The sequence below is a fragment of the Pleurodeles waltl genome, chromosome 7, assembly GCF_031143425.1.
Source record: "Pleurodeles waltl isolate 20211129_DDA chromosome 7, aPleWal1.hap1.20221129, whole genome shotgun sequence".
Taxonomy (NCBI): Eukaryota; Metazoa; Chordata; class Amphibia; order Caudata; family Salamandridae; genus Pleurodeles; species Pleurodeles waltl.
Window position 1 is genome coordinate 299,726,465 of NC_090446.1, and position 22,250 is coordinate 299,748,714.

The window sequence follows — 22,250 nt, forward strand, 5'->3', positions numbered from 1 at the left end:
CCATGGACGTGCTCTATTCCCCACAAGTCAGATACACCTTTAGAAAACCACAATTCAGAGGAGGGTTTCGGCAACAAACATCTAAGCCTTCCACCTCTCAAACCAGACCCACCTATCAGGCACAATACCAAAGGGGAGGGTTTCGTGGTTCCTATAGGGGACAATTCCCAAGAGGAAAATTCCAAACAACCAAACCAAGCCAGACCAAGCAGTCACTTCAATGTCACAAAACTTGACACCAGTGGGGGGGAGGCTAACCACATACTACCAAAACTGAACACACATTACCACAGACGCATGGGTCCTATCAATTATCCAACATGGTTATTGCATAGAATTCACAAGATTCCCGCCAGTTGTGCCACCCAAAATGCACAGGCTGTCCTAACAACACTTAGACCTATTACAAAGAGAGGTCCAAGCACTACTAAAAAAACAAGCGATAGAGCTCGTACCCAATGATCAAAAAGGAACAGGAGTCTACTCACTATATTTCCTGATTCCAAAAAAAGGACAAAACGTTAAGACCTATCTTAGATCTCAGAACACTGAATCTCTTCATCAAATCAGACCACTTCCACATGGTAACACTTCAAGATGTAGTTCCCTTATTAAGAAAGGAAAAATACATGACAACATTGGATCTCAAGGATGCGTATTTCCACATACCCATCCATCCTTCTCTCAGAAAATACTTAAGGTTTGTACGGCATACACTATCAATTAAAAGTGCTACCGTTCGGAATAACAACAGCCCCAAGGGTATTCACTAAATGCCTAGCAGTAGTAGCCCTCACATAAGGAGAAGGCACATGCGCGTATTCCCATATTTAGATGACTGGCTAATAAAAACCAACACTCAACAACAGTGTCTTCTTCGCACGCAATACGTCATAGAAACTTTACACAAACTAGGGTTCTCTATAAATTACCAGAAATCACATCTGCAACCATCCCAAATACAACAATATTTGGGAGCAACACTCAACACACAAAGGGCAATTGCCACTCCAAGTCCACAAAGAGTCCAATCGTTCCAAAATGTAAGATCAACCATACAACCAAACCAACACTACACAGTAAGGTTTGTAATGAAACTTCTAGTCATGATGTCCTCATGCATAGCCATTGTCCCAAATGCAAGATTGCACATGGAGCCTTTACAACAGTGCCTAGCAAAACAATGGGCACAAGCACAGGGTCAAATTCAAGATCTAGTGTTAATAGACCGCCAAACACACTCCTCGCTTCAATGGTGGAACCTTGTAAATTTAAACAAAGGGCAACCATTCCAAGACCCAGTGCCTCAAGCTGTTATCACAACAGATGCTTCCATGGTGGGGTGGGGAGCACACCTCAACAATCATAGCATACAGAGGGTCAATGGGACAATCAACAAAAACAACTTCACATAAATCAATTGGAACTGCTAGCGTTTTTTCTAGCATTAAAAGCTTTTCAACCACTAATAGTCCACAAACACATTCTTGTCAAGACAGACAACATGACAACAATGTACTACCTCAACAAACAAAGGGGGACACACTCGTCACAACTGTGTCTCTTAGCACAAAAGATTTGGCATTGGGCAATTCACAACCAGATTCGCCTAATAGCACAATACATACCAGGCATTCAGAATCAGTTAGCCGACAATCTCAGTTGAGATCACCAGCAAACTCATAAATGAGAAATACATCCCCAGATCCTACAGGATCACTTCCACCGCTGGGGAACACCAAACATAGACCTATTCGCAACAAAAGAAAACACAAAATGCCAAAACTTCGCGTCCAGGTACCCACACCCTCAGTCCAAGGGCAATGCACTATGGATCAGTTGGTCAGGGAAATTTGCTTACTCTTTCCCAATCTCCCATTCATTCCTTATCTGGTCAACAAACTAAGTCAAAACAAAATCAAACTAATACTCATAGCACCAACCTGGGCTTGACAACCGTGGTACACAACACTGTTGGACTTACCAGTAGTACCCCACATCAAACTACCAAACAGACCAGATCTGTTAACACAACACAAACAACAGATCAGACACCCGAATCAAGCATTGCTCAATCTAGCAATCTGGCTCCTGAAGTCTTAGAATTTGGACATTTAAATCTTACACAAGAGTGTATGGAGGTCATTAAACAAGCCAGAAAACCTACAACAAGACAGTGTTACGCAAACAAATGGAAGAGATTCGTTTGCTACTGCCACACTAATCAAATTCAACCACTACATGCCTCCACAAAAGGACATTGTAAGCTATTTATTAGACTTACAAAAGTCTAATCTAGCATTTTCTTCCATTAAGATCCATCTCACTGCAATATGTGCCTATCTGCAGATTACACATACAACATCACATTTTAGAATCCCAGTCATTAAAGCATTTATGGAGGGACTAAAAAGAATCATACCCCCAAGGACACCACCAGTACCTTCGTGGAACCTTAAAATTGTATTAACACGCCTCCTGGGCCCACTATTTGAACCCATGCATTCTTGTCAAATTCAATATCTGACTTGGAAAGTAGCCTTTCTAATAGCTATCATATCACTTAGAAGAGTGAGTGAAATACAAGCACTTACTATTCAAGAACCCTTTGTACAAATACATAAACATAAGGTGGTTCTCCGTACAAATCCAAAGTTCTTGCCAAAAGTCATATAATCATTCCATCTAAACCAAACTGTGGAACTCCCAATCTTCTTTCCACAACCAGACTCAGTAGCTGAAAGGACCTTGCATACATTAGACATAAAAAGAGCACTAATGTATAACACTTACAGAACAAAACAATTTCGTAAAACAAAACAGTTGTTTGTAGCTTTCCAAAAACCTCATGCAGGTAACCCTATATCCAAACAAGGCATTGCCAGATGGATAGTTAAATGTATTCAAACTTGCTACATTAAAGCAAAAAGAGAATTACCTATTACACTAAGAGCACATTCCACTAGAAAGAAAGGCGCCACAATGGCTTTTCTTGGGAATATACCAATGACAGAAATTTGTAAGGCAGCAACATTGTCTACGCCTCATACATTCACAAAACATTACTGTGTAGATGTGTTAACAACACAACAAGCCACAGTAGGACAGGCTGTATTAAGAACATTATTTCAGACAACTTCAACTCCTACAGGCTAAACCACCGCTTTTTAGGGAGATAACTGCTTAGTAGTCTATGCACAGCATGTGTATCTGCAGCTTCACATGCCACCGAACGGAAAATGTCACTTATCCAGTGTACATCTGTTTGTGGCATGAGACGCTGCAGATTCACATGCGCCCTCCCCGGTAGCCTGTAGCCATTTTTAGATGCATAAGAATTTAAAATATGTAAATAAATATTATTTTAATAGACATTAGATACATACATTACTACTCCATTGCATGGGCACCTCTAGTATACTCACAACTCCTACCTCACCCTCTGCGGGGAAAACAATCTAAGATGGAGTCGATGCCCATGCGCAATGGAGCGGAAAGGGAGGAGTCACTCGGTCCTGTGACTCGAAAAGACTTCTTTGAAGAAAAACAACTTGTAACACTCCGAGCCCAACACTAGATGGCGGGATAATGCACAGCATGTGAATCTGCAGTGTCTCATGCCACAAACAGATGTACACTGGGTAAGTGACATTTTCCATATATATGTGTGTGTATATATGTATGTATATATATATATATATATATATATATATATATATATATATATATATATATATATATATATATATATATATATGAGAGATATTTATATATATATATATATATATAAAATAGATTGTGTGTGTTCGGCCAAGGGAGCTTTATTTCCCTTGGGCTACAACGGGAGTCAGACTTCTAAGAGAGCAAGTGCACTGATTGGCTGCCAAAACCATGAGAAAAATGTTGCTGGCAGCCATTGCAGGACTTGGGGACTTAGTTCCCTGTCCAGAAGATTGAAAAAATAAAAATATATAGAAGCAGGATAGGGATACCCTGACCTACAAGGCCCAATGGTGGGACACAGATAAATCTTGCATTACCCTGGTGCCAAACAGGGAAAAAACAGCAAAAAATGCTGCAGTCCTGCAAGACTTTTGTGAGTTTGAAATAAAAAAAAACAAAATGGCAGCCAGGCCTTCCCCCAGGGCTGATTTCATAAAGGGGTGAAGGAGCTGCGTGGCTCCCATCTCTGAACCTCCAGAGGCCTACGGAAGCTCACCCCTGGCCAAAATGTGCTTGTTTTGGGAGGGACCTTTAATGGGTCTTTAATGGCACAGGATTCCTCATCCCCCAGGGCCGGCTCCCCCCAGACATTATGGTTGCCCTGCCCGCGGGTGCATGCTGGGAGAGGGCTTTTGATCTGTTTCCCTGCCTGCGCTGATGTGTGTGTATATATAAATATATATATATATATGTTCGATGGCATGTGTAGCTGCAGATACACATGCTGTGTACATCCCGCCATCTGGTGTTGGGCTCGGAGTGTTACAAGTTGTTTTTCTTCGAAGAAGTCTTTTCGAGTCACGAGACCGAGGGACTCCTCCCATTTCGACTCCATTGCGCATGGGCGTCGACTCCATCTTAGATTGTTTGTTTTCCGCCATCGGGTTCGGACGTGTTCCTTTTCGCTCCGTGTTTCGGGTCGGAAAGTTAGTTAGAATCTCGGAAAAATCGTCGGTATTGTTTGCGTTCGGTATCGGGTTAGTTACAACAGATCGACACCGAATTAAGAAGAGCTCCGGTGGCCCTTCGGGGTTTTCTTCCATCCCCGTCGGGCCTGGTCGGCCCGGCCACGTGTCTCTTCAAGGCTGATGGAACGGACCCCATTCCGCTTCTGTCCAAAATGACATAACAAGTATCCATATACAGATCAACATCTGGTCTGTAACTTGTGTTTGTCACCAGAACACAAGGAGGATACTTGTGAGGCCTGTCGAGCGTTTCGGTCCAGGAAGACACTCAGGGACCGAAGAGCAAGAAGACTGCAAATGGCGTCGGCGCCGACAGGACAAGAGCGTTTCGAGGAGGAGGAAGAAACATTCTCCACCCAGGAGTCGGACTCGGAGGAGATCGATCCCGAGGAAACGCAAAAAACCGTGAGTAAGACGTCGAAAACCAAAACTCACGAGAAAAGCACTAAAGCCCAGGGGACGCCACCGCCAACAGGCCATGGCTTAACCCGAAAAGTAGGTGACCGTTCGTCGGCACCGAAAAAGGGCGAGCTGGTGTCGAAGTCGTCTGACTCCGGTCGAGATACCGGCACACAGCAATCTCGGGCCCGAGATAGTGGCTCAGAGAAGATTCAGCACCGAGACACCGGCACCGAAACGGGTCGGCACCGAGAGAGCACGACGCCGAAAGTAAAAAAGGTTTCGTCGGAGCCGAAAAAAGCAGCCGAAAAGGTTTCGGTACCGAAATATCCGGCCTCGGAACCGAAAACAAGTTCCTACACTGAGGAACAAGGACTGTCCACACAAATGAAGACACATAGATTTGGACAGGAATTACAGGCAATAGAGCCAGATCACACACAAAGACGGCTCTTTATTCAAAAAGAAACAGGGAAGATCAGCACTCTTCCTCCAGTCAAGATGAAACGCAATCTTGCCTTCCAAGACAAAGACAAACAGCCACACGCAAAGGTGGCTAAACAAGTAACACCACCACAATCCCCACATCACTCTCCGCAACCATCACCAGTAGCCACTCCACCAATGATGCAATCCCCAACTCATACAGGAATGAGTCAAGATGACCCTGACGCATGGGACCTTTATGACGCACTAGTGTCAGACAATAGTCCAGAATGCTATCCAGCTAAACCATCGCCACCAGAGGATAGTACAGGCTACGCACAAGTGGTGTCAAGAGCAGCTGCATTTCATAATGTCAGCCTGCATTCAGAGCCCATTGAAGACGACTTTCTTTTTAATACACTGTCGTCCACACACAGTCAATATCAGAGTCTTCCTATGCTACCCAGAATGCTAAAACACTCCAAACAAGTGTTTGAGGAGCCTGTTAAAGGGAGAGCCATTACTCCAAGAGTAGATAAAAAATATAAACCGCCACCAACAGACCCAGTGTACATTACACAACAGTTAACACCAGACTCTGTTGTAGTGGGAGCAGCGCGCAAAAGAGCCAACTCTCATACTTCAGGAGATGCACCACCTCCAGATAAAGAAAGTCGAAAATTCGATGCTGCAGGCAAAAGGATGCAAACCAGTGGCGTATTGCAAATTCGCAAGCTTTGCTAGCCAGATATGATAGGGCCCATTGGGATGAGATGCAACACCTTATTGAACATTTACCCAAGGAGTTCCAAAAGAGAGCGCAGCAAGTAGTAGAAGAAGGACAGGGTATCTCAAATAATCAGATACGGTCAGCAATGGATGCTGCAGACACAGCTGCTAGAACTGTCAACACAGCTGTAACAATAAGGAGACATGCATGGCTGCGTACATCAGGATTTAAACCAGAGATTCAGCAAGCTGTGCTGAATATGCCATTCAACGGACAGCAGTTGTTTGGGCCGGAGGTGGACACTGCGATCGAAAAACTTAAAAAAGACACTGACACGGCCAAAGCCATGGGCGCGCTTTGCTCCCCACAGAGCAGAGGCACATTTCGAAAGACACAATTTCGAGGGGGGTTTCGAGGGCAAACCACAGAAGCCACAGCCTCACAAACAAAGCCCACTTACCAGAGCCAGTATCAGCGGGGAGGTTTTCGGGGACAATATAGAGGGGGACAATTTCAAAGGAACAGAGGAAAGTTCCAAAGTCCCAAAACTCCTCCAAAAAAACAGTGACTTCAAGGTCACAAATCCCCAACACATAACACCTGTGGGGGGGAGACTAACCAAGTTTTACAAACATTGGGAGGAAATAACAACAGACACTTGGGTCTTAGCAATTATCCAGCATGGTTATTGCATAGAGTTTATCAAATTCCCTCCAAACATTCCACCGAAAACACACAATATGTCAAAACAACATATAAATCTTCTAGGACTAGAAGTTCAAGCATTGCTCCAAAAAGAAGCAATAGAGTTAGTACCAAAACAAGAACTAAACACAAGAGTTTACTCACTGTACTTTCAGATACCCAAAAAAGACAAAACTCTAAGACCCATACTAGATCTCAGAATAGTAAATACATACATCAAATCAGACCATTTTCACATGGTTACATTACAAGAAGTAATCCCACTGCTCAAACAACAAGACTACATGACAACACTGGATCTAAAGGATGCATATTTCCATATACCAATACATCCTTCACACAAGAAGTACCTAAGGTTTGTATTCCAAGGGATACATTACCAATTCAAAGTGTTACCATTCGGAATAACAACTGCGCCAAGAGTTTTTACAAAATGTCTAGCAGTAGTAGCTGCACATATCAGAAGGCAGCAAATACATGTGTTCCCATACCTAGACAATTGGTTAATCAAAACCAACACGCAAAAACAGTGTTCACAACACACAAATTACGTCATACAAACCCTACACAAACTAGGTTTCTCAATCAATTACTCATAGTCACACCTTCTGCCGTGTCAAACACAGCAATACCTAGGAGCAACAATCAACACAGTAAAATGAATTGCCACTCCAAGTCCACAAAGAGTCCAAACATTCCAAAATGTCATACAAGCCATGTATCCAAACCAAAAGATAAAGGTCAAATTAGTAATGAGACTCCTAGGCATGATGTCCTCATGCATAGCCATTGTCCCAAACGCAAGGTTGCACATGCGGCCCTTACAACAGTGCCTAGCATCACAGTGGTCACAGGCACAGGGTCAACTTCTAGATCTGGTGTTGATAGACCGCCAAACATACATCTCGCTTCAATGGTGGAACAGAATAAATTTAAACCAAGGGCGGCCTTTTCAAGACCCAGTGCCACAATGCGTAATAACGACAGATGCATCCATGACAGGGTGGGGAGCACACCTCAATCAGCACAGCATCCAAGGACAATGGGACATTCACCAAAAACAGTTTCATATAAACCACTTAGAACTGTTAGCGGTATTTCTAGCTCTGAAAGCATTTCAACCCATAATAACCCACAAATACACTCTTGTCAAAACAGACAACATGACAACAATGTATTACCTAAACAAACAGGGAGGAACACACTCGACAACTTGCAACACTCCGAGCCCAACACCAGATGGCGGGATGTGCACAGCATGTGAATCTGCAGCGACTAATGCCACGAACAGATGTACACTGGGTAAGTGACATTTTCCATCTCGCTCGCTCTATCCACACAAAAATAAATCCAATATATATATATATATATATATATATATATATATATAATGTACATTTAGTGTAAAATGCATGCATTGGACCATTGCCGTGCACTGTGTATAATATATAATAGAACCTTTCAGAATACTACATTTATGTCTCACACTTCTCTTTCTCTTGAAACGTAGGTCAGATGCCTTGGGCCATATTCTGCCACAGCTGGGCAAAGACTGGACGCATCAAGGAATAGCAAAATTGTACAATAAAATCCACCTGTAAGTACTAATGGAAAAAATACATGTGTTTCTCAATGTTATTCTTTGGAGAAGAGGTAAAAGTGAGGAGAGATTACTACAGAGAGGAAATAAGAGGAAATAGTCTACACAAAAGCAGTTTGAAAGAAAAGAAGTTGATTGTGTTGAGATTCTCATTAATTTGGTACTAGGATAGATAATCTTCCACTTCTTCCAATGTGTGACTAAAATAATAAAGGCTTGACCAAACAAGAGCAGTGTTTCCTTACATCACAGAATTAAACTTAGGCAAAAGATGAAGGTGTCAAAAATAGGGGTTGAACTGTACAGAAAGAAGCAATTTCAGTTCCAGCGTCAATTAATGGTAGGATGATCTCAATCAATCAATCAATCAATCAATCAAGAGCGCACTAATCACCCGCTAGGGTCTCAAGGCGCTGGGGCAGAGCTACTGGTCTTAGAGCCATGTCTTGAGGCGTTTCCTGAATGTCAAGAGTTCTTGGATCTGGCGAAGGAGAGCGGTAGGGAGTTCCAGGTCCTGGCGGCTAGGTGAGAGAAGGATCTTCCGGCGGTGATGCGGGGGATGGAGGCGAGGGCGAGGCTGGCGGAGCAAAGATTGCGGGTGGGGGTGTGGAAGGTGAGTCTGTCGTTGAGGTAGGCTGGGCCTGTGTTGTGGAGGGCCTTGTGTGCGTGGATGAGGAGTTTGAAGTTGATCCTCTTTGATACTGGTAGCCAGTGAAGGTCTCTGAGGTGAGGGTAATGTGGTCACGGCGTGGGATGTCCAGAATGAGGCTGGCGGATGCGTTCTGGATTCTTTGCAGTTTTGTTAGGAGTTTGGTTGTTATTCCTGCATACAGGGCGTTTCCGTAGTCCAATCGGCTGCTGACCAGGGCGTGGGTGACAGTTTTCCTGATTTCGACGGGAATCCACTTGAAGATTTTGCGGAGCATGCGGAGAGTGTTGTAGCAGGAAGAGGAGATGGCATTGACCTGCTGAGTCATGCTGAGTGTGGAGTCCAAGATGAAGCCTAGGTTGCCTGCGTGGGTGGTAGGTGAGGGCGTGGTTCCTAGGGAGGTGGGCCACCAGGAGTCATTCCAAGTTGAGGGGTTGGTGCCAAAGATGAGGATTTCTGTCTTGTCTGTGTTTAACTTGAGGTGGCTTGATTCCAGCCAGCTGGCGATGGCGTGAAGTCCGTTGTGGAGGTTGTTTTTTGCAGTTGTAGGGTCTTTCGTGAGGGAGAGGATGAGCTGAGTGTCGTCTGCGTAGGAAACTATGTTGATGTGGTGGGTTCTTGCGATGTTGGCGAGGGGGGCCATGTAAACATTGAAGAGCGTGGGGCTGAGCGAAGATCCTTGAGGAACGCCACAGATGATTCTGGAGGCTTCTGACAGGAACGGTGGGAGGCGGACTCTCTGGGTTCCGCCTGAGAGAAATTACGAGATCCAGTCGAGTGCCTTTTTGCTTGATTCCAGCGTTGTGGAGGCGTGTGCGGAGAGTGTGATGACATACCGTGTCGAAAGCTGCGGAGAGGTCCAGGAGGATGAGTGCTGCTGTTTCTCCTTTGTCGAGCATGGTCCTAATGTCGTCTGTGGCAGCAATGAGTGCAGTCTCAGTGCTGTGGTTTCTGCGGAATCCGGATTGGGGGATGTCGAGTACCTTGCTGTCTTCCAGGAACCGGGATAGTTGGCTGTTTACAATTTTTTCAATTACCTTGGCTGGGAAGTGGAGGAGGGAGATCAGCCGGTAGTTCTTGGGGTGGTCTGGGTCTGCCTTTGGTTTCTTTTGCAGGGCGTTGGTTTCTGCGTGCTTCCATCTTTCTGGGAAGGTGGCTGACTCGAAGGAGCTGTTGATGGTTTTGCAGAGGTGGGGGGCGATGATGATGTTTGCCTTATTGAAGATATGGTGTGGGCAGGGATCTGATGGTAATCCGGAGTGGATGGAGGCCATGGTGGTGTCCTCTGTTGACTGGGGTCCAGGTGTTGAGGAGGTGGGTGTTGCTTGGAGCGTTGGGTCCTTGGGTGTTTGTAGTCAGCTGGTGGGTCTGGGGTTTGAAGCTATTGTGGATTTCTTCTATCTTTTGATGGAAGTGGGTTGCCAGTGAGTTGCAGAACTCCTGTGATGGCGGGGGTTCGTTGGAGCAGGTCCTGGGGGTGGAGAGTTCATTGACGATGCCGAAGAGCTCTTTACTGTTGTGAGCGTTGGCGTCGATGCAGTTTTTGAAGTGGGTCCTTTTGGTGGTGCGGATCAGTTGGTGATGTTTGCATAGGGCATCCTTGAAAGCGATGTGGTTGGAGTTGGTAGGGTCAAGGTGCCAGGTTTTTTCCATTCTGCGACAAAGCCGTTTGGATTCCTGTAGTTCTGGGGTGAACCAGCTGGCCTTGATTCTGTGGGAGGTGTTTTTTTTATTTTTTGAGCAGTGCGAGGGTGTCGGCGCAATCTTCTATCCAGCGATGCAGGTTGGTGGTGGCTATGTTGGGGTCCGGTATCCCAGGGGGTGGGGCCCGGGCGAGAGTGGAAATCAGCTGATCCGTTGATATTGCTTCTGATAAACAGAATATCAGCCCTTTCACTGTTTTCTCCCCATTAATAGAGATTAATCTGTACCATGCATTACATACAGGATGTATCTCAAGTGTGTACCCAGTTAGGAGACGTAGTTGTTCGCATTAATTAGACTAACTACTGAAAATGCAAACCTACAGCTGCTCTTCCATCTCTTTGTCATGACCATTGGATTATTGTTTGGTGGCTCAAATACTCCTCTTCAGCTCAATCACTGGCCCTTTTCTCCATATAAATCCATCTGTTTTTTTGTTTGCAACTTTATACATTGTTCTTTTCACCTGTATATATTTGTATCAGTTTGCACAGTTTTTCTTTTTGTATATATGTTGCACAAGCAAGTCTGGTCATTATATGGTTTTACATATTTTTTACTTATTGAAAATCTCTACTGTAATGTTACTTGTGCATTATTTATGTATTGAGTCTGTTTGCTTTAAAGCATGAAGGCTGCCCAGTTTGCCACCACAGAACCATGGGCACTAGCTATGGATTACAGAGAACAACGGGTCAGAGTAGACTAATTTTAAACCTTAGTGAATAAACTTAGTGACTACCTGGACGATCTGTGTGTACAGTTTAACAATCAATATAGCCAATGTCAAGTAAGTAATACGCATAGTGCATGAAAAGAGGGAACGTATGCATTCATTATGATCAACATTTAAAAAAAAAAAAATTGATTTTCATTCTAAGTACTGGATAAACTGACCAAACAGTGGTCAAGTGACGGAGCGAAAATGCAGTGTGTATATATAGATAAAAACAGCTGATCCAAGAACTCAATTACATTTACTTAAAAAGGGGGTAGGGACAGTGAAGAATATGAGGTTCCCAATAGAATAATAGCACCATGTATAGTGGTTCTTGAATCTAGTGGCATGGTTGTCCATTGGTGGGTTTTTCAGTCTGTATTTCAGCATGATTTTTGATCATATACTTTGGGTCTGTATCTTATAGTTTTTTGTAAATTTGATGCACCACAAGTTATACTAAAAGGACAATATCGTTGTGTCTTCCATAGTTTTAAACCGATTTGTTTAGAAAATATTAAGAACGAGGGCACTCATACTTACAAGGCTTTTTCCTTTCTGTAAGCTTTTCCCTTCTGCACGATCTCAGAGAAGATTGTAGGGTCCCAGTGCCAGACCTCCATAGGGCAGTACTGTCTCCTGGATAACTGCAGGTTCAATTATACTCACCAAATGAAGTGTCACTGGTATTTGGGTGGGATGCCCTTCTGGTTCTATTTGTACTGGAGATACTCCCACTCCCCCTCTGATCAGTCCAGTATTTGTGTTACAATGAGTTGCGTTCCCCTGTTGACTTGCTTGTCTGCTAAAGCAGAAGCATGGTTGATGATAAGCCACTAAACAACTCAAGAAACATCTTAGTGTTACCATAAAATGGAGATTTCATAACCAGTTCAATGGTAGTGGACTCTAGAGTTATCCTGGAATCAGCTTTTCGAACACTCATTATTTTGCACATGAAATTAATCTGGGTCATTCTTCATATCTCTGGCCTTTTCGTTACATTGCTATGTTGAGAAAACAGTGATATGTTTCTGCGTGTCACTGGTACAGAGTAGGGGAGGGTCTGTTGGTGAACCATGAGTTAATGGGTTAAGAGCATGTTCAAACCTAGTAGTGTCAAGAACTAGAAAATATTTTATAGGGTAATTTAGAGAGTACAATGTATGTGTATACAGGCATATGCACACACTCAAACCAACCAGGTCAGAAATCGTAATACGGGGCCTGTTAACTATAGTTGTGCTTACAATGAATGTTGTAAAAATACTTCTGGTAGGAGTATTTCCTTAAAAATATTTCAAATTATTTGATATCAAATCTCATAGCACTAATCCACCCCAGTTGGGACTAAAGTATGCTTTACAAGTCCAAATCAGTAAAATTAAATATCTTATGAATAAATAGTTTGGAGATTAGAAATTTGATATAAATATTTATTGCAAAGACATTCATGCTATCGCAATTCTGTTACATTTTACAAAAACAAATGTTTCACCATAAGATTTTTTTTTTATATTCCAATAAGAGACTTAGAGTTAAGAATTTGATCTTCTTTCTAAGAGTTGATCTTCTATGTAACAGGCAACACGTATTTCGGGGTACTAGACGGCTGTTTCTTCAGGGAGTACTTGCCAGTGTTAGGAAAGAAACATATACACTATCTTCAATTAGAACATAGGTACAAAAAACATATATTACAGAACAATAACAATAACAGTGTTAATATATTATGTTAAAATTCAAGACCATTTGTTCAAGAACAGTGTGCTTCTTGGGGAACCCTGCCACCACCTATGTTTCTGAGCTGATCTAATCCTCTGATCTTGCTTGTTTATCAATTATTGTCACCATATGTGAGAATCTTATAGAGTGATAATCTATGGCTAAGTTCATGCATAAGTTTTTTTGGAACAAAAACCTACACCACAAACTTTTTCCCCCAAAATGAATTCTAATCTTGTGAGAATGTTGATAAGAAGGTTAATGAATCAGCATAAAAAGGCATAGGTGAAACGTGGTAAGTGGGAAACAAATTAGGGAATTATATCATAAAATAGAAAAGTAAAAGTGAAAAAAGTTGTAGGTTTTGTGTTTGATTTATCCATCTACAAAACTCTGAGATGAAAAGAGGAAGTGCAAGTTTGTTATTAATGTTTCTGGCAGAGCAAAATCTTAATCTTCAGTGCTTTTCAGGTTGTCCAGCCTCTGTGTAACTATGGCCACTTTTATCCTCTTTATACATCTCCAGTTTTCATTTCAGAAAAAAGGGGTTAAAATGAGTGTTCAGCCTTATATATATCTTGAAATGATAAGCAAATGTCTAGGAAAACTTCACAGTGTAGATGTTTCACTGATTATTTTCTTCTCCCTTTCTACAGGAAGGCTGTATGTCACAATGATGTATTTATGTGTCTGCTCCTTGATGTACTTCAGTGCCATTTGTATCCCAAAATTTCATTTAACATTCAAGGATGATGAACGAAAACATGCTGAACCAGTGGCTCAAAATACATTTTTCCAAGTCCAAATCCACACAGCAACGCGAGAGACAAAGCAGAATCTACGAGCAATGCTGAACACATTTTTAATAACATTGTGGTTTTTGGAGGACATATTCTTTTACACATTACAAGTTCACATCTCTCTAGACAAATCACTTTCTATCACCAATACAACTTTCTCCAGTCTGGTATCACATGTGTTTGTTTCTCCCAATTAGTAATCTTTGAGGATCTCAATAAAAGTAGATGCCAGATTAGAGCTCATTAGGAAGACAAGCTGTCACCTTTCCCATCACATTTTGTCATTTCCATGGTGGCATCCAAGGAAGAAGTTTTATTAACGAGATCTTCCTTGAAAACCTCTGACAGACCCATCAATGCTGGTGTGCTGTCCTCAAATGGGTGATCGACTATTCACAAAAAAGTGGTCAACATATGAGCAAACATTCCATGTCAGAGCCCGATGTCTACCTCACTCTCCAGCTGTTTCTGCTGTTGTTCACAATTAAGTCTATCTGGTTCCAAAACAGCAACAAAGTGGGACATTATCTGAACAAACAGGGAGGCATAAAAATCTGATTTCCATTAAGAGACAATCACCTTCGTAGTAGCTCCTGGCACAAAACGCACAATATGGTGATGCATGTTCCAGGTGTACAGAACACAAAAGCAGATAAACGAAACTGATATATTTTAGAAATGATCCAATGTTTTCTCAATTTCCACATTCTTGCATACCTCTGTAGCCAGTGAGAAGCCCCGCAGCTAGATCTTCACAAATTGCAGATTCTTTATGTCCAGGGCACAGTGCATGAATAAATGATATAACCTTTCTTATGCTGCTGTTTATTAACCTACTGATGCCTGGAGCATAATGACCCTCTTTGTATAGGAATATATGATTTCCCAGCCTTGTGTTGCCAAATCTTTCTTCCCAAGCAATTATGACTGGAGCTATTTGGCCACATGGATCCTCTTTCCTGTGCAACTTTGGAGTATGGGCCTGATTGAGGGTTTGGCGATGGGGTTACTCCGCCACAAACTTGACTGATATCCCGTCTGCCGCATTACTATTCCATTTTATCCTATGGACAACTGCGGATGGAATATCCAACAGAGTAACCCATCCACCAAACTCTAAATCAGGCCCAATATCTCTTTGTGCTCCTTTCTCACACACTGTAGTGATGATTCAATGCTGTCTTGCCACAGTATGACCATCTGGAGTACACTATGCCTTCCTCTTTTTCAGGAATGGATACAAGTTTCTATACTGTTCTGCCAGGGCTATTGGCATGGCCAACATCACCAAAGGTTACCTACAGTGGGTGAATGACCGGGGCTGTGCTCTGCCCATGGGTCCTGTCCTCTTGGCCCCAAGCAGCCTCTTTTCTGCCTTGCACAGGTAAGTGTACAGGTCCTTGAAATGTTATTATTATTAATAGTTTATTTGGTGTTCACTGTCTCGATGAATTACTTAATATGGATTAAGAATATTCTTCTAAAAAATATATGTTTCCTTTATGTATGTTCCAACTATTCACAGAAGTAATGCCTGTTTAAGGTGATGCTCCTGAAATTACCATCTTAACACAGTGCTATGCCCATGTCCTTTCTAAAGTCTTTATAAAGATGTTTTCCTAAATCCATAATGTCCCTCCTTGTGGATTTGCCTGTTTTCTCAAATCATTCTTGTAATCTTCGAAAATATGACAAACAGTAGGCATTAACAATAAGAACTGGTGGAATCTGTAGACTATCATGACCCCAAATATCTCATTTAAATTGTTGACAGATGGTATTCACTTATTACTCAGCATTCAAAATGCTCAAATATGAATTTCCTGGGATTTGAGATTGTGTGCAGTTCGCAAAGATGTCATCAGTATTACTCTGTAAATTTGGCGTGTAATGTGTATTGGAAACGTTTTTTCAAGTAATGATGGGCTGGTCAGCTGTTAAGTTTGAAATAAAGTAAACATTCAAATTAAACTGATTCAGTCATATCCAAGAACAGTATCCAAGTCAAAGGCCTTCATTAAGAGTTTGGCGGGTGGCGGAGGCCTGCCGCCAAACTCTTTCTGCCTTCAGATCGCCTGTGCGGCCTGAACCCCGCCGGCCCTAATAGGACTTCACTGCAGGGCCTTAACATTGACGCCGGCTCATAATGGATCCAGCGCCATTGTGGCAGTGCAGCGGGTGCAGCAGCACCCGTCGTGCATTTCACTGCCCGTAATTCGGGCAGTGGAATGCATGACGGGGCTGTGCATGGGGGCTCCTGCCTATGCCAAGTGCATGAGCAGGGCAGAGGCCCCCCGCCGCCCCCATTCTGCCAGCCTGTCCATGGCGGTGTAAACCACTATGGAAAGACTGGTGAATGGGGACTCCTAATCCCCTGGGCGGTGCTGCAAGAAGCGCAGCCCTGGAGGATGAAAACCACCAGGAACCCCAGGCTGCCGACTTGTGTCAGCCTGGCGGTGCCGGTGGTCCGACCGTGGCAGATCCGCCACGATAATAATGTGGCCCCCCCACCTCCAGCCAGTTGGACCGCCACTGCGAGTCTGACGGTCATTCGACCCCCAGACTGCTAATGAGGGCCACAGTCTTACTCCTATCCAAGAACGATATACTCAAAAAAGAGTTTATTTATAAGAGTTTTCTATAGCGCTAGCAAGACCGAGAGGGTAACGGAGCGCTTTACAACAGAACAGGAAATAAACATAAGAAACACACAAGTCAAGAGTCACTTTGTACAATGAGGATACATATGGGTTCTCATGAATAGAAGGGTGGCAATTCGAGGAAGGGGGTGTGGTGAGGGAGAGACCCTTATTAATGAGAGGGTTGGTTTAGGAGGAATTCTTTCAGTAGTTTCTTAAAGGTCATGTGGGAGGTGTTAGATCTGATGTGGATGGGTAATGAGTTCCATATTCTCGGAGCGTTGTTTGTGAAGGAGCATAAACGAGTTTTTTGCTTGTTGGGTTACGGAAGGAGGAGGAGGAGAGAGTTTGTGCTTCTCAAAGATCTGGTTTGACCAGCTTTCACTAGCTTGTTAGCGAGGTATTCAGGTTTCCCAGTGTGAAGGGCTTTGTGTGTCAGGCAGGCAGTGCGGAACAGGCAGCGGGCCTCAATCGAGAGCCATTTCAGATTGTTCAGGGCTGGGGAGATGTGGTCAAATTTTTTAGTTCCTGTCACTAGTCTAGCTGCTGCATGAAAAGTGGACCTCATAGGGGCGAGTCAGGATTTGGCCGTGCCAGTGAGGATAGAGATCCCATAGTCTAGTCTTGAGAGTGCCAGTGCTTGAGTGGCGTGTTTGAGGTCATCTTGGGGAATGAAGGATTTGATTTTGTGAAGAAGTTTAAGGCTGCGGAAGGCATTATTAGCGTTTGACTTCATATGGTCCTGCAAGGTCAGGTTGGAGTCCAGACAGATTCCCAGGGATTTGACCGTGGTAGATGGGGAGAGAGTACATTTGAGGGCGTCAATAGATTTTAGCCATTCTTGCAGTTGAGGAAGCTGGTTAGATTTCGAGAGGAGGAGTATTTCCGTCTTGTCGTGATTGAGTTTGAGGTGGTTATGTGAGAGCCAGCATAGGGCTTCTTTAAGGGTATAGTTCAGACGGTGGATGTCATCTAAGGAAGATAGTTCAATATAGAGTTGCGTGTCATCAGCATAGAGGTGGAAGGGGAAGAGTTGGCAGTAAACACTGACTAGAGAGCACAAATGAACAATTCCTGCTCCTGGAACTTCTCTACTGTATGGAAGAGTTGGGTGATCCTTACTTATAGTGCTTGGAATTCGTAATCAACGTAACATTGTTCTATATGTAAATAATTGTTAGTATGCATTGTCTCTTTAGTGCTTTCTCAAACTTCTTGATATTTGCTGTTCTCTCTCTTTAACGTCTTCTCACCAAAATCCCTAGTCACAATATAAGAATATAACTTAACAAAACATGAATGTCTCTTTTCTGAAATTCACTGACTTACTAGCTAGAGTAATATAACACTAACAGAATACTAGTGACACGTTAGAGACAGAATTTGGAAATTATTTATATGCTGGCTAGCTAAATATTGCTGTTTGCAGGCAAATAAAACAATGTTAGTTTCTCGCTTGCTTTGCTATACAAAGACTTTAGGAGAAAGTAAACTTGATGACATATTTGTGCTAAATGACCAACTCAAAAAGTAAAAAAGGATAAAATTATTGTTAGATCTTCCACTGCTATTAAGACCGAACAGTAAGCAGGGAAAATGTTTTTTTACTTATGCTCCTTTAGTCTTACTCTGGTTAATCCTTACTAATATCACTAGGAACTGAAATATGTGTTCCTCTACTCTTTTTAGGCCAGCTCTCCCACCTTCATGTTGCAACTCTTTTTAGTGGATTTAGAGAGAATTCTTTAGTTGTTAGAAACACAAAGTGCCCCATCTGTGCCTTGGACATTGTAAAAATAGGGAACTAAACTGAATACAAAACTAATATGACGGTCCGTATACAATGAAACATGTTTCCATAATGAACTGAGACATCAAAATATGTAAGATAACAAATTAGCTAAACACATTGCAAATTAAATATCCAGTTGCAATTCACTGCATACAGTGAACTGACATGCTCATAGTGCCATTCATTGCATGTAGTCACTCCCGCCATGCATAGTTGTTTACATTCAAGGCTCACTGTAACTTCATGGTAGCCATATTAAGCAACAATTAGTACTGGGTGTTTTTCCTCTTACTCAAGACTCTGATATCTAGCATTAGACAGTAGATGTAACATATCACACACATGCAACACAGCCCATGTATGTCATGTAGCTAGCTATCGTGTGGCTCAGTACAGTACTGACTTCTAAGAAAGAACACACATAAACTTTCAGCAGAACCCATGAGATGGAAAACCTCACATTCATGGTCAAAACATAACACAGATATAACATGTAGTTGTCTATCATCACGCTTAGAACAGCATTACCTCATGGTGGTAGACCACACACTAGCATTCTTCACAACACTTTAAAATGAACTGCCATCATACATCTAACAAGACTTCCATAGGCCACCTTGACTCTCATTTTGAATGAGCACTTTATTCTCATGGGGTCAGTAAATGAAGTTGCTGTCCTCATTCGGAGCTCTCAGTTGTAAACTCTAGGGGGATTGTTTGAGGTAGGGGGGTCCAGGGAGGGTGGGAAAAAAGAGCCAAATTCCTATGAACAGGGAATGCAGCCCGTAGTAGCCTATCACAAACTACCAATAAAACACACACACACACACACACACACCCTCTCCTCTTTTCACTTAGGCTATCCAATCCATTAACTTAAACACCAAAATCACACACCCCCCAACAAAGATGTGGTCTCTGATGGTAACCTTTGAGTCACTGCACTGCCAGTAGTGCTATGGGGTCACACCAGTGGCAGTGGTTGCACTATGCAGGTGCCACTTACTTAACATTTCCATCAAAATGGATACTTACAGTACCTGGTATTAAATAACTAGTATTTTTGTGTCATGTAAATGAGCTGCTGTCCTCTGCTTTCCCCCACAGGGAAGTGATCGAGAAGAAGCCAGAGGTCTTCAAAATTGCATGCCTTACAGATATCCGAAACCTTTTCAACCCTCAACGCCAGCCTTTCTATGCTGCCTTTGGAAACCGGACCAATGTGAGTCACTCGTAATATGTTGTCAACATGTTCTCTCTCTCTCTCTCTCTCTCTCTCTCTCTCTCTCTCTCTCTCTCTCTCTCTCTCTCTCTCTCTCTCTCTCTCTCTCTCTCTCTGTCTCTCTCTCTCTCTCTCTCTCTATATATATATATATATATATGTATATATATATGTTCAATGGCATGTGTAGCTGTAGATACACATGCTTTGCATAAGTCCACCATCTAGTGTTGGGCTCTGAGTGTTACAAGTTGTTTTTCTTCGAAGAAGTCTTTTTTCGAGTCTCAGCATCGAATGACTCTTTGTTCGGTAATAGTGCGCATGGGTTATCGACTCCTTTGTTGGATTATTTTCTTTCCCCTGTCGTGTTCGGACTTGTTTCCTCTCGCTCCGAGACTTTAGAATCGGAAACTTTATACTAACTTTATTCTACCATCGGTATTGTTTCGATTGCGTTTCCAACTGTAATAGAGCCAATAGTACAGCCGGAAAGCAGAAAACGCCCTTTTGGGCGCTCGCGCCCTACTCGGGCCTGTTCAGGCCTACCACACCAAAGCCTGATGGATCAGACTCCATTCTGATTCTGTCCTCGATGCCATGCAAAATTCCCCTGTACAGATAAACACGTGGTATGTAATCTCTGTCTCTCTCCCGAACATCGAGAAGAGGACTGTGAAGCTTGTCAGTAGTGCCGGTCGAAAAAGAAACTGCGTGACCGGAGAGCTAGGAGACTCAAAATGGCGTTGAAGCATACAGAGTCCACTGACACCTTAGAAGAAGAGCAGGCACAGACGGCTGTTTCGATTCAGGACACAGACTCCGAAACAGACTCGGATGAAGACAGCCAACCGATCACTGCGGCTCAGCATGTGAGTACACCTGCCCCTACGCCCACTTCCAAGAGACCTATTAAGGCCTTGGGTGCACCACTGCAAGAGAGCCATGGTTCAACCCAAAAGAAAATTGTCGGAGACAGACCTTCGGGTTTGGCGCTGAAAAAGGCAACACCCGTTTCGATTCCAGAGTCTAGCAAGTCAATTATTAAAAGCTCCACATCTGAGCCGAGCCGACGTCCACACTCTTCGGAGTCGAAAATTCAACATACGGCTTCGGAGCCGAAACGACAAGCTGTATCTTCGGGACCGAAAAATGTATCCACCACTTTGGAGCCGAAAAAAATCTTTGTACACAGAGAAACAAGGAGTTTCCAGCTGATTAAAACACAGCTCAAAGACAATTGATGATCAATCATCTAAAACAGCTAGAACATCAGAATATCTTTCGGAAGACTCAGATATTCAACCAATCCTTGAAATCATGGACCCCCAACAAAGAAAGATACGTATCCAAAAAGAGACTGGCAAGATCATGAGCTTAACCTCCTCCACAAACCAAGAGAAAGCTGGCATTTCAAGAGTCTCTTGACACAGCTCCACCACCAGCAAAGATATTTAAAAGGAAGGAGAAACCATCACCTTTATAGATTTCTCCACTACATTTGCCACATTTTTCTTTCTCTCCACCACCTACTACCCCACCACCATTGCCCTAACCAACACATTCCCATACATATGCACATGGAGATACAGTTGACCCCTGGGACTTGTATGACCCAGATCCCATATCACTAAATGACCCAGACCTCTATCCGTCCAAACCTTCACCACCAGAGGATAGCACAGCTTATACACAGGTCATTTCGAGAGCAGCTGCATACCATGGGGTTCAAATGCATGCTGAGCCTTTGGAGGAGGGTTTTCTTTTCAACACATTGTCCTTCACCCACTCACAATACCAGTGCTTGCGGATGCTACCTGGTATGCTTAGACAAGCAGACAACATCTTTAAAGAACCTGTTAAGGCTAGAATTTTAACACCCAAAATTGAAAAAAAATACAAGTCTGCGTCACCAGACCCAGTTTATATCACACAACAGGTACCACCAGACTCTGTTGTAGTCAATGCTGCAAGAAAAAGGGCCAATAGCCAATCTTCTGTGGATACCTCTCCCCCTGACAAAGAAATCAGAAAGTTTGATGCAGCTCGGAAAAGGGTAGCTACACAAGCAGCTAACCAATGGCGTATTGCCAATTCACAAGCCTTGCTATCAAGGTATGACAGGGCACACTGGGACCAAATGCAGGAATTCTTACAATACTTACCAAAAGAACTTCAAAAAAGAGCACAACAAATTGTTGAAGAGAGTCAAGCATTTAGCAATAACAAAATAAGTGACGCAGCCGATACAGCAGCTAGAAGCACAAACACTAGCATAACCATCCATGGTTAAGATTTTCAGGGTTCATACCAGAAATCCAACAAGAAGTGCTCAATATGCCCTTAGATACAAAACATCTATTTGGACCTGAGGTTGACACAACTATTGAGAAACTCAGGAAGGACTCTGACACTGCAAAAGCTATGGGAGCCCTACACAGTACACCTTACCG

The 22,250-nt window shown here is 43.0% G+C and overlaps 1 protein-coding gene across 4 annotated transcripts in view; it reads left to right on the top strand.

Moving 5' to 3' along the window:
• Positions 1–22,250, top strand: part of LPIN3 (lipin 3) — a 426,254-nt gene that overhangs the window by 381,163 nt on the left and 22,841 nt on the right. For all 4 annotated transcript variants that reach the window (XM_069243720.1, XM_069243718.1, XM_069243719.1 and 1 more), the window contains exons 16-18: positions 8,462–8,548; positions 15,379–15,531; positions 19,686–19,800. In XM_069243720.1, the coding sequence (XP_069099821.1) occupies positions 8,462–8,548; positions 15,379–15,531; positions 19,686–19,800 (355 nt within the window). The remainder of the gene's footprint in view (positions 1–8,461; positions 8,549–15,378; positions 15,532–19,685; positions 19,801–22,250) is intronic.